Here is a 12436-nt window from a genome sequence, read left to right as displayed (position 1 = left end):
CAATCAATAAGAGAAGTGGTCTTGTTCATGACTCTTTATTAAAACACATCAAACTAACCCTTGTTTCCTCCTGGATTTCCACCACACGTACCTGTACAAGCCTGCTCCTCAGCCTCAAAGTCCTCCTCACTATTCCACTAGTCCTATTCCATAATAATAATAACGAGGCCACGCTACACCGCCGGCAGCCGGCAGAGGGCAGCAGCGGTGCGCAGTGAGAGAAACTCACTCCAGATAACTCAGTTACCCAGAATCCTACAGGATGATTAACCTGCATTACCTGCAGCTGCTAGGCAGGACATTTAAGGCCAAACTATGCTGCTGTTCATCATTACACCTTTGTAAAGGATTGATTGGTATGTCATGGAAGAGCTTTGTTTCAGATTAAAATACGATGAAAAAGAAACGTAACAGTCAGAAAGAGAAGCAGAGGAAACTGAATGAAAAGAGGAGTAAAACAGAAAGAAGAAATGAGGGATAAGAGACAATTAAAGATAAGACTGCTGTTATATACTGTATATAAAAGAGAAAACTCTTCTCCCTGATAGTTTTTGGAAGTTCAGATTAATTTACAGATTCATATCTTTGAATCTCGTCCTGCAAAATGAAGGAATCTTTATTTCCAAGTCGTTTTGTTCATTTCAGAAGAATACAATTTAAATCTGTGTGTGTACAGAAATGATAAGTTCCCGTTTGAAGTCTTCCGGTTCTAATCATTTCGGTTTCCCGTACAGAACCTATGGAGATATTTATGCGCATGCGCAGTCATAAAGAAACGAACGAATCAATCGGAGTCAACTCTTTGTTCCCGAGTCATATTAAAGATTCGTTCAAAATGAGCGAATCCTTCATGAACAACACTTCACTACTCCCTGAAGAGTTCCAAGTTTCAGAAGATTATTCCCCTGTTGATGTTTTATTTCTCACAGATTATTCGTCACAACGACGTACCAAATAACGTTCCAGCCCGTTTTTTTAAGCGAGTGACACGATTATAGTCACAAAAATCAACAAGTCTTATCTCTTTATGGAATGTTGCAGTGTTTATTATAAACGATTTATCCCTCCACATAAATATTAAAAAGGTATGTCCTCATAATGTTTAAATAAAAACAGTAACGTGTCCACCCCCTCGCAGTGACTCTTCTCCGATGACGTGTACTCTGGCGCGAGCGCTGGTTGTTTCAATCACTCTGTCATAACACGGCGCTGCGGCGGAAATGACGTAATACCTGTTACACAGTAGTCCGAGAAACAGTGCACTAGAGGGGTATCGTGATTCTTTTTAAGTATTAAACCTGGTTAAACAGGACTTGTTTAATAATACCCGAATAAATTGTTGACTTGTTGAAGGTTTAAACAAAAGAAAACCTTTTTTGTGATCTCCATCATGACGGATTTACCTCAGCCCGTTAACCCCGCCCACATTACGTCACCTTTGTGTGAAACTCTATTGCTAATGCTAAACAAACATTTCTCAAGGTTTATTTTTCAAATCTATTAAAATAACAATAATTTCACATTTGCACATTTGCAGAATCCAGGTGTTTCTGCACCTTGATTAAAGTTCTGCTGTGGTAACTTCAGCTGACTGGAGTAAGAGAAATTGATCTGTTTAAACAGGAAACAGTAGAAATGTGAGGTACGGTCAGGTCCGTACATATGTGGACGTTTACAAGGTTTTATTTGAGCTGTTTACCAGTGTATTGGAGTATCAGTTTCATGTTACTGAAATGGGGGACAGAAGCTTGACTAGGGATGCAGGCTGAGGATCATGGGATGCTGATGTGACAGTGAGTTTCATTTGGAGAGGATTTGTGCTATTTGTAGATCATTTTTGCCATCTGTAAATCCATTTATAGATGTTTTTACCTGTGTTTGCTACCTTTTTTCTCTGAATATATTGCCTGTAGTAGCTTAGGTAAAAAGAAAAATACTGTAGTTATGGTCACCTCCTACTTATTAAGCTTGCAAGTGTCTACATTTACATGAGTCATTCACCACCAGTGTGCAGTGTGACACCATTGTAACGGATAGCTGCACAGTGACGCAGAGCGGAGTCCGTTCCATTACGTGTTTTAATTAACGGAAGAAAAAAAAAGAGAGATGAAGAGAAGGGTGTGGTCTTCGGAAGCAATAAAAAGATCAGGTGACTAAAGGAGGAGGAGATGAGCAGGAGGCGGAAATGAGCGGGACGCGGAACTGAAATCCTGGTGGAAAAGCCAGGTTGCAAGGTGAGTTACAAAATACACAGAAATTTTTGGAAGGGAAAAATCTTGAAATTGTTAAAAGCTTTGGTGAATGCTCATCAATGTTAAAGATGCTGTCTGCAAAGGTGGATGATGTGAATGGAAAGATGGATGTACTTTCTACAACTCATCATAGTGAAATGGAGGAAATACACAAAAAATTCAAGCAACTGACTCTTCCAACCTCACCACTTTTAAAAAACCCTTCAGGAGTAGAGCTCCCTGTATCCAGTCTTACTTCAATTCCCAAAAGTGATCACATCAAACTAAGTTTTCCTACATACGGAAGGCCTGGAGATGATCCTGACCCCTTAGTTTATTTATCCAAATGTGAGGATTTCCTTGTCTTACATCCTTTATCCGACAATGACATTCTTGCTACCTTCAGAACAGTCTTCCATGGCACTGCTCGAGACTGGTGGGAGATAAAATGTTCCAAAGTTGCATCTTGGGAGGAATTCAAGACTGCTTTTGTGTCTGCCTTTTTGGAATAAGACTATGAAGACGAGTTAGCTGAACGTGTCCGAACTAAAAACGAAGGCGACGATGAATCCATCCGAGATTTTGCCTATTCACATAGAGCTCTATGCACACGATGGAATCCTAAACTGACTGAATTAGACATTGTAAAGCTCATTCTGAAACACACAAAAGCTTACCTCGCCAGTCAGCTCTGTGGAAGAGTTCTCAATGTGGACGATCTTGTACGGCTTGGTTATCAATTTGAGAGAGACCATGACCAACAGCTGGCATATGAACGCAACCTCCAGGGAAGAAAAGTGAACCAAATGCAGGAAGGATTGCATCCGGGTAGTCAACAAGGAGAAAAACTGCCTCTGTGTTGGCGCTGCAAAGATGCCCATTCCCCTGGATCCTGCCCTCTGTATACATCTACATCCTCTTCTCATTTTCCTTCCCAAAATAAGCAAAAACCTTATCACGCAAAAACCAGTGGACCCTCCAGCAATTCTTCTGCGTCAACAGTAACCTCCAAGCAACCTCAGGGAAAAAATACTTTGATTTCTTCACCAACTTCTCCTTTTGATTCACTGGTTATTCCATCACAATTGGTGGTACCCATACAGATTAAGTTGTGGTATGGAAAAGCTATCGTTGACACCGGGGCCAGCTATACTCTCCTACATGAACATCTCTGGGTTGAACTGAATAGTTCAAATGAAAACCTAAGACCATGGACCCATGGTCCTTTGTACTTAGCCAATGGGGAAGCAGAGTCCCCTTTGGGTTGGGTTGTTTTGGACATTGAGTTTCATGGAAAGGTCATTAACACCCCTGCAGCGGTGCTTCCAGCCAAAGCCCTTGCATATGGAATTGTCCTTGGCCTGGACTTCATTTCCCGCAGCCAACTACAAATAAATGTAGCAGATCGGGTATATGGGTTTAAACTTATACCTTCTGTTATATATTCCTTTCAACCTGGCAATGCTCGAGTGTCTGGATGGAAAGGTCCAGAAACCAAGAAAAGCTTAGGAAGTGTCTCAACATTTCTTGGACCTTCAAAAGGTATTTGATGAACTGCATCGAGCAGGTCTCACTGTCAATTTGAAGAAAAGTAAATTCTGCTTGCTGGAAATCAAGTTTTTGTGACACATCATGAGTACCAAAGGGGTTACAGCTGATCCAGAAAAGGTGCGGTCCATACAGTCCTACCCAATCCCTAAAAACCTCAAGGACGTGCAAAGATTCCTCGGCCTGTCTGGCTGGTACCACCGTTTTGTATCTGGATTCTCCAAGATTGCAGAACCCTTGAATGATTTGAAGAAGAAAGGGCGTCCTTTCCTCTGGACTCTTAAGTGCCAGCAGGCTTTTGATCAGCTTAAAGCATGTTTAACTTCACCTCCAGTTCTAGGCCATCCCAACCAACGTCTTCCATTTACGGTCTACACTGATGCGAGTGAGACCGGCCTTGGAGCTGTTCTTGCACAGAAAATGGGACTGGACTGTGAACAGGTAATAGCCTATGCAAGCTGAACACTAAATAAATCTGAAGTGAACTATTTTACAACAGAAAAGGAGTGCCTTGCTGTTGTATGGGCCCTAGAAAAATAACAAAATTACCTGGAACAAAAACGGTTCACTGTGGTCACTGACCACTCAGCCTTACAGTGGGTCTTGACTTCCACCAAAACCACTAGTCGTCTTTTAAGAAGATTTCTTCTAAGACTACAAAAATTTGCTTTTTGTAGTAGAATACCGTAAAGGTAAGCTTAACGTAGTCCCAGACGCTCTTTCTCGCTTTCCTACCACTGCTGGGTGTGTTCTAGTTTCTTCAAAAAAGGAAATTGATGACCTCCCCGTTCACTGCTGATCTCATTTGGGAAGAATAACACAAAGACCCTGAGATTGAAAAAGTGATTAAAGCAATAGCAGAAGGAGATAAAGAGGCTATGGAGAAATACACGGTTCTGGAAGATAAGTTATACCTAACAACCCAGCTGACTGATCAACAAACTCACTATCGTATTTACATTCCAGCTTCACTTACTTTGCAGATGTTCCAGGCTTATCACCAGAGTCCTCTCAGTGGCAATCTAGGGATTTTCAAGACCTTTAAAAGACTTCATGATGTTGCATTCTGGATGTGGTCAGATGTCAAAAAGCTCATCAAATGTGAGAAATGCCAGGTATTGAAGGCCGACGACAAGAAACCCCGCCGGGAAAATGCAGCAAACCATTGTTAACAGTCCTAATGAGATGTTAGGAGTTGACATCATGGGCCCCTTTCCTCGTAGCTCTCAACAACATGAGTATGTGATTGTGATTGTGGACTACCATACCCGATGGGTAGAGATTTTCCCCATGCGAAACGCAACTGCTCTGACTATTGCACGTCTACTCAGATCAGAAATCTTTACAAGATGGGGAGTTCCAACATACATTCTTTCAGATATAGGTTCTCAGTTCGTTTCCGCAGTGTTTCAGGAACTCTGTGAGCAATGGACAGTTTCACCAAAGCTTACCACCGCATACCACCCTCAGACCAACATGACCGAACGCATTAATCGTACCCTAAAATGTATGATTGCGTCTTATGTGGAGGATAATCACCGAAAAATGGGATCTGTATCTTCCAGAATTCAGGTTTGCGTTAAACTCTGCAGTGCAGGAAACTACTGGACTGATCCCTGCGGAACTACATTTGGGAAGGAAACTTCGGAGTCCTATGGACAAACTCCTTCAAGCGGATATTCCAGTGTCTCCAGATGCTCTCCCTTATGAGACTGTCCACCGACTGAAACAGTTTCAAGCCAATGCGGAAATCAGTTCTAAGAAAGCACATCTTCGGCAACTTAGGAATTACAACAAGAACCGAAGGGAAGTTTCTTTCAAATTTCAAGACCGAGTCTGGGTAAGAAGTTTTCCACAGTCAAGTGCATTACATCACTTTACTGCCAAGCTGGCTAAAAAATGGAACTGTCCTTATAGAGTAGTAAGAAAACTGGGACCTGTGAACTATCAAGTTGTCTTAGAAAGAACAGGGGAAGATGTTCGGAATGTTCATGGGTGCAATTTAAAACCTTGTTACCCTACAGCGGAAGAAATGGACAGAAAAGAAAAACAAAAAATTCTGGAAATCTTTTTAGACTCCTCAGATGACGATGATTTCCTTGGCTACCAAGGCGATGTCAACCAAGGGTTGACTTCCCAGGGGGGTGTGTGTAACGGATAGCTGCACAGTGACGCAGAGGCGGAGTCTGTTCCATTCCGTGTTTTAATTAACGGAAGAAAAAAAAAGAGAGAGATGAAGAGAAGGGTGTGGTCTTCGGAAGCGATAAAAAGAACAGGTGATTGAAGGAGGAGGAGATGAGCAGGAGGCGGAAATGAGTGGGACGCGGAACTGAAAGCCAGGTGGGAATGGCGGAACTGAAAGCCAGGTGGGAATGGCGGAACTGAAAGCCAGGTGGGAATGGCGGAACTGATGGTGTGCGTTTGCCCGGGACCATGCTAATGCTTTACTGTGGATTATAATCTTGTGGATATTGATTCCGGAACACTGGCTGGCGAACACTTCGGGAATATCCTGCCAAGGTGAATCAATGAGCGAGCGGAGCTTTGAGGGTTCGGAGGCACATCACGGGTTTGAGATCCTTTCTTTAATACTTTTGTGGAGAACCAGTATTCTTAAATCATTGGATGTTACTGTCTGTATATAACTCCGAGTGTTAAGCGGAATCTGACTGCCTGTTTCCCATGCTTTCAAGTTCACGAACTCCTGTATGCCTAAATCACCGCCACTGACGTGCCGCTTTTAAAGTGAACAACTTTTTTGTTTTGGTTAAGAATTATTTTGGGGTTAAATGTGTTTTTTTTTCTGCTTTTTGTGTGTGAAAATTTTCTTGTATGAATAGAGGCTTGTTTCCTTATGGGTTCGTCTATTAATCCCACGTATGGGAAGTTTTGGTTTTCATTATTTCAGTTTCTATGACTGAAACGATCTGTAAATTCTTACATTTATTGCATAAATAACAATAATCTTATTTTGTAAGAATTGAGTAGCCTACTGATGTTTTTTGTTCTGAGTGATGTCAAAATGATAAATTATAAGTGACGGTTAATTTGAACTGTCTGGAGCCAAACCCCATGAGTAAGGTACCACGCTACAGAGTGGCGCCCCAACAGGGACTGAACTGTAACATTTAGAAAGTGTAGTTGGGGTACTGAACTTAACAGACTTGGACATTTTCGTTATTGATGGACTTATTATTATTGTGGAACACTGTGTGTGTGTGTGTGTGTGTGTGTGTGTGTGTGTGTGTGTGTGTATGTACTTATATTTTCAGTTTTTCTGGTTGATGTTTACATGAAATGTATATTGAGACTGCAGGAGTCTGGGTAACTACTTGCTTCTCTGTATTGTTTCTCTTATTCCCTGGCCATGTCTACCCCTACACGTCCTGTTTCCTTTTTGCCCTCAGTAGATTGGGAACCATTTCCACCTGACCTTTCTACACCTATGCATATACATGCTTTGCCAACCTTAAGTACCCCAAGGCCTGGTCCTAGTCCACATAACCCATCACAAAGCCCATCTCCTTCACTGTCTTTGGACATGGAGATTGCATCATCTGCAACAGCATCTTCAGTTGGGGAAAATACAAAGAATCCCCTGGCGGTGCTGTCTACACATGAAGGTGCTTCTGCTGACTCTGTTCAATGTGAACTTCCTTTTGTGCTCCCTACCCCTGGAAGGGAATTGGGTCGGCTTACAGATCAGGCCCACGTCCATTTGGATATTCTGCAACAAAGGCAGGATAAAGTGTTAAATGAGTTGGCTAAACAGGTACAACGTAGTAGATTCCATCTGGAATCAAAACAAACAAATTCACTGAACAAACGGAACAAAGTTTTCGCAACCTGCATACCGTTGTAACTTCCAATAAGGACAAGCAACCCAGGAAATGGATAATATAATGAAAGCAATTAAAACACTGTTGTCAGAAGAAACAGATAAGATTAAAGTCTCCCTTATGTCTGAGCTGGGATTTATGGTTGAGCAGATGCAAATTGAGTAGCCTACTGATGTTTTTTGTTCTGAGTGATGTCCAAATTATAAATTATAAGTGACGGTTAATTTGAACTGTCTGGCGCTCAAACCCCATAAGTAAGGTACCACGCTACACCATAAATACATTCAATGCTGAGGTTAGGCAGCTCCTAAACAGCTGGAAATTCCATGTACAATAAAGTTCATGATTCAAGCTGGATCCAGGTCTTTATTGGACTATTTTTGTAAAATTTCACAAAGTTAGGAATACTCTGTATCTGTGGGATTGTCCTCTGTACTGATGCTCCTGTCTCAGACTAAATAAAGTGTAAAGCCATCAGACAGTTTTTCTGTAGTAGTATTGAAGACCTGGCCAGTGCTCCTGTAACAACACGAGACGGTAACCAGGAAGTAAGCGCAGGAGCGATGTCTTTATTAATAAATCAAGCAAACAATAAACAAGGAACGCGGTGTATACTGAACAGGACTGGTTAGATTACACATGGGACTAAAGTCTAGGCATTACACGAAAACAGGGCATGGAACCAAGACCGCTAGCATGCTACACGCATTCGCTACCACATACGCACTTATCCAACATAACGTAAACGAATATAATACTGCGGGAAGTGCACAGCAACATGAGGGGTTTAAATAACAAACATGATTAAACTAAAATCACAGACACCTGGAGTAAATCAGCCAATGCTTACACACGGGGAATAAAAACACAAAGTCTCGTGTCCAAATACAAAAAGTCTCGTGCACGCGCTCGCTCTGCAGCAGTCCTTGCACCTTGCCGCCGCAGCGCCATCTGTCGGCCGGAGAGTAACAGCGCCACATTTACAAGAATGTGATGAATTAAGCTTGAAGTGAAGGATGAAAGGGGAATTATGAAATTGAATGGTTTATTTTTGGATAACATTACTCTTTGTCGGGTGCACGATGGTTTAGTGGTTAGCACGTTCACCTCACACCAACAGGGTTGGGGGTTTGATTCCCCCTGTGTGTGCAGAGTTTGCTGGGATTTCCTCTGGGTACTCAGTTTTCCTCCCTCCAGTCCAAAGACATGCATGGTAGGGTGATTGGCATGTCCAAACTGTCAGTAGTGTATGAATGGGTGTGTGAATGTGTATGTGACTGTGCCCTGTGATGGATTGGCACCCTGTCCAAGGTGTACCCCACCTTGTGCCCCAGGCTCCCTGGGATTGGCTCCAGGTTCCCCGTGACCCTGAAGGATAAGTGGTACAGAAAATGGATGGATGGATGGATTACTCTCTGTTAGACATGGGTAATAAAAGGGATCACTAATAAACTATGTTTGTAGCCTGCAATGCAACTGAACCAAAAGGAAAATTGGCTTCAGACGGATATAATTTAAACCAACTAATAACTGTTTCTACAAGAGTTTTGATATACAGTCAGGTAGAATTTCATTACTGTCTGTGTCTGTGTTATTATTAAGTCAGAACCTGGTACGGTTTATGAAAAGGTCATTTCATGTAAGAGAGAGAGCGAGAGAGAGAGAGAGCGCGCGAGAGAAGTGATGTGTAAGTGAGATTTGCATTAACAGGACTGAATAGTTTAATTTCTCCCAGAATAGAGCAGAAACTTCACCAGATGTTCAACTTCCTTCAGTCAAACTCACTGAAGCACAACACACAGCACTGAATCGACAGCTAATCCCACTCTCTCATCACACTGATCATCACTATTAACTCCAATAAAAGAACACACAACGTCCAAAACTCAGCTTTATTTCAGCAAAAACTACAGGAAGAGCAACAGGACAGTGAAGAGAGTAAAGACAGAAATGTCAGCATTGTGTAGAATTGAAACTCTATTGTAGATGGATCATAAGCAGCTCTATGTTAAACTCTATCTTGGATCCACTAGCCTTCACACTGACTCTTTCTGAACGTGACCGGATGATCGACGTTGTTATGGGAGACCCTACAGCTGAACTCCTCCCCCTTTTCCCAGAGGTCTTTACTTAGGGTCAGGGTGCTGCTGCGGCTGTAACGGCCGTTCTTCTCTTCTTCTGCGCTGGTCAGAACCTCGTTCTTCACCTGTGAGCCGTCCACTGTCCAGCTCACCAGCGCCCCCTGTGGAGAGTAGCCAGACAGCAGGCAGAGCAGCGAGGCCGATCCCTCAGACAGCTGCAGAGGGGACGGAGGGAGCAGAGACACGGAGGGAGCTGTGGGACCCGCTGGAGAGGAGAAACATACACACACACACACACACACACACACATACAGAATTAGAAATGATTATGAAATATTTCTGTAACTTTGTGGAACTGTCTGATCTTACAGAGTAATTAAGTCTAATAAAGTCTGACTTCATGACTGAGGTTCATTGAGTACTTTATTATTTGACATCAGTTTCAGTGCAGAGACAAAACAAACATGTTCCACACTGTAATTTATCTGGGAAAAATCATTTTTTATAACAAGTGTTATTACTTTATAGTTCAAACCTTCAGCATATTTAACTGCAGCAAATACAAATGTAGCTGATTACAGAAATATTCATTGTTTAACACAAACACACACAGCAGCTTTCATCTGGATTTTACATCAGCACAAAGTAACTCTATTTATTAAATGTTTATTATAGAGGAACTGCAGAGTTATTGCATGTCGAATATATAGCGAGTGTGTAATTATTACATATTTAACATCAATAATTGTAGATTTGTTGAATGTTCAAGAACATTGATATGGGATCTGTTCTGATACTGAAATGTGTTCCTCATCAGAGCTTAATAATACACAATGACCTCAATTATGCAATTATAAACATAAATAATCTGTTTAGTTTAAGTTTATTTATTCATGTAATTAGTAATGAACTAAATGGATTTTGTGTTAAAAGAAGAAAACACACTTACTGTTCACCACGAGTTTGGAGCCTTCACCAAAAAAGAACCACAGTGATACATTCTAATGAAACCATCGTACAAAAACCTCCATCACACTGCAGTGCACACACACACACACACACACACACACACACACACACACACACACTTTGCATTGGCAGTCCATGCTTCAGTGCTCTGCGAGTGTTTATAGCCCTGTGACTTTAACACTTCATGACTGAGAGCTGCTGCTCAGCAACTTCACCCACAGCAACCATGACTTTGATCAGCGTCTTCATCTGCACACTGGCCCTCTGGACTCAAGGTGAGAGTTTAACATCAACTCACAGCCTCACACACTTCATTTCATACGAATTCTACACCACTTTACAGCATAGAAACACGATCTGTGTTTCTCTTCAGGATCCAGAGGTCAGGTGACTGTGACTCAGACTCCTTCAGTGCAAACTGTTGATCCAGAAGAAACAGTCACCTTCAACTGTAGAACCAGTAGCAGTGTGCTTCATGGTAACCGTCTCGCCTGGTACCTGCAGAAACCTGGAGAAGCTCCTAAACTCCTGATCTACGGGGCTACTAACTTACAGTCAGGAACTCCAGCTCGTTTCAGTGGCAGTGGATCTAATACTGACTTCACTCTGACCATCAGAGGAGTCCAGACTGAAGATGCAGGAGATTACTACTGTCAGAGTGAACATTATATCAGTAGTAGCTATTTGTTCACACAGTGTTAGAGCGCCGTACAAAAACCTCGGTCAGTGAGAGTGCACAGAGAAGCACTGCTGCAGCTGGGAGCGACTGCAGGTGCTGAGGGGGAGGATGTGATACAGCACAATGACACACACTGTGGACGAGAGAAAACACACCACACTAACTCACTAATGCACACACACATCTGTGAGAGGAGTCCACCTTTCTCAGCTGTGGACATACAAACAATTCCTCATCATTCTCATTCACTGCTTAGTAATTATCTTTATCCTGATTTAGAAAGTTAAAGAAGTATTTATTATATTTGTTTTTGTTGCATATATGATTTACCAAAAGAGTTCTTTATGGTTAATATCAAACACTATTATAGAGTTAATATTTTATTATATTATTTTCATGTTCATTAAATAGAGCCACATTATAGAGGTGAGACTGACATAACTGAATATTTAATAATGATTAATTAATAATTATTAAACATTAGATAATGATTAATTCATTGTAGCCAGATAATTATTTAAAAGCATGACTGTCACGTTACCTGGAAGGAGGCAAGCGCGGGCCGAGGATAAGCAGATAGGAGAGCGAGTCATGAAGCGTGGAGCACGAAGTCCGAGGCAGACACAATAATCCAAAACGTAAATCCAGAATCGTAGTTGAGAACGGGGCGGAAGTTCCAAAACCAATGAAGATACAGTGTTTCGTAGAAAGCGTGGTAACAAGCCAACGTAGAGAAAGCTTTAGCATTACTTCGCGCCACGTTGTTGTTAATAGGGTCTTAAATACCCCTGGGCGGCGTGCAGGGGTTTGCACTCAGTATTCCGGCGAACTTGAGCGCGGGTGTGGCTGGGATGTGTAGTCCGCGCCAGCACAGCGGCCGCGAGTTCGCTGTGGCGTAACAATGACAAAATACATTTATAAATTGATATTATAAACAAACTTTACATTTCTATAAGTTGTAAAATGTAATAAATAAACATGCAAATATTTTTGCCCCCTTAATCCTCCATATTTAATCAGGAACATGATCAGACTTGCTGCGATCATCAAACTTCTCTGCAAACACAATAAGTCTTGCACAGTAGCTTG

General features: G+C 41.9%; 1 long non-coding RNA gene and 1 gene segment (V, D, J or C); one reads left to right on the top strand and one right to left on the bottom strand.

Annotated features, from left to right (window-relative positions):
- Positions 1–9496: 9496 nt before the first annotated feature.
- On the bottom strand, positions 9497–10780 carry LOC124629224 (uncharacterized). The gene is made up of 2 exons (XR_008398419.1): positions 10649–10780; positions 9497–9964 (listed from the first exon to the last, which is right to left on the bottom strand). It is a non-coding gene; the product is annotated as an uncharacterized LOC124629224 (long non-coding RNA).
- Positions 10781–10894: 114 nt separating this feature from the next.
- On the top strand, positions 10895–11370 carry LOC108279653 (immunoglobulin kappa variable 6-21-like). The segment is given in 2 exon segments: positions 10895–10943; positions 11042–11370. Coding segments are annotated over 2 exon segments (378 nt in total).
- The last annotated feature ends 1066 nt before the right edge of the window (positions 11371–12436 follow it).

The sequence above is a fragment of the Ictalurus punctatus genome, chromosome 19 (genome assembly GCF_001660625.3).
Source record: "Ictalurus punctatus breed USDA103 chromosome 19, Coco_2.0, whole genome shotgun sequence".
In the NCBI taxonomy this organism is placed as follows: Eukaryota; Metazoa; Chordata; class Actinopteri; order Siluriformes; family Ictaluridae; genus Ictalurus; species Ictalurus punctatus.
The sequence above is the reverse complement of the archived record's forward strand: the minus strand, read 5'-3'. Positions and strand labels throughout refer to the sequence as shown.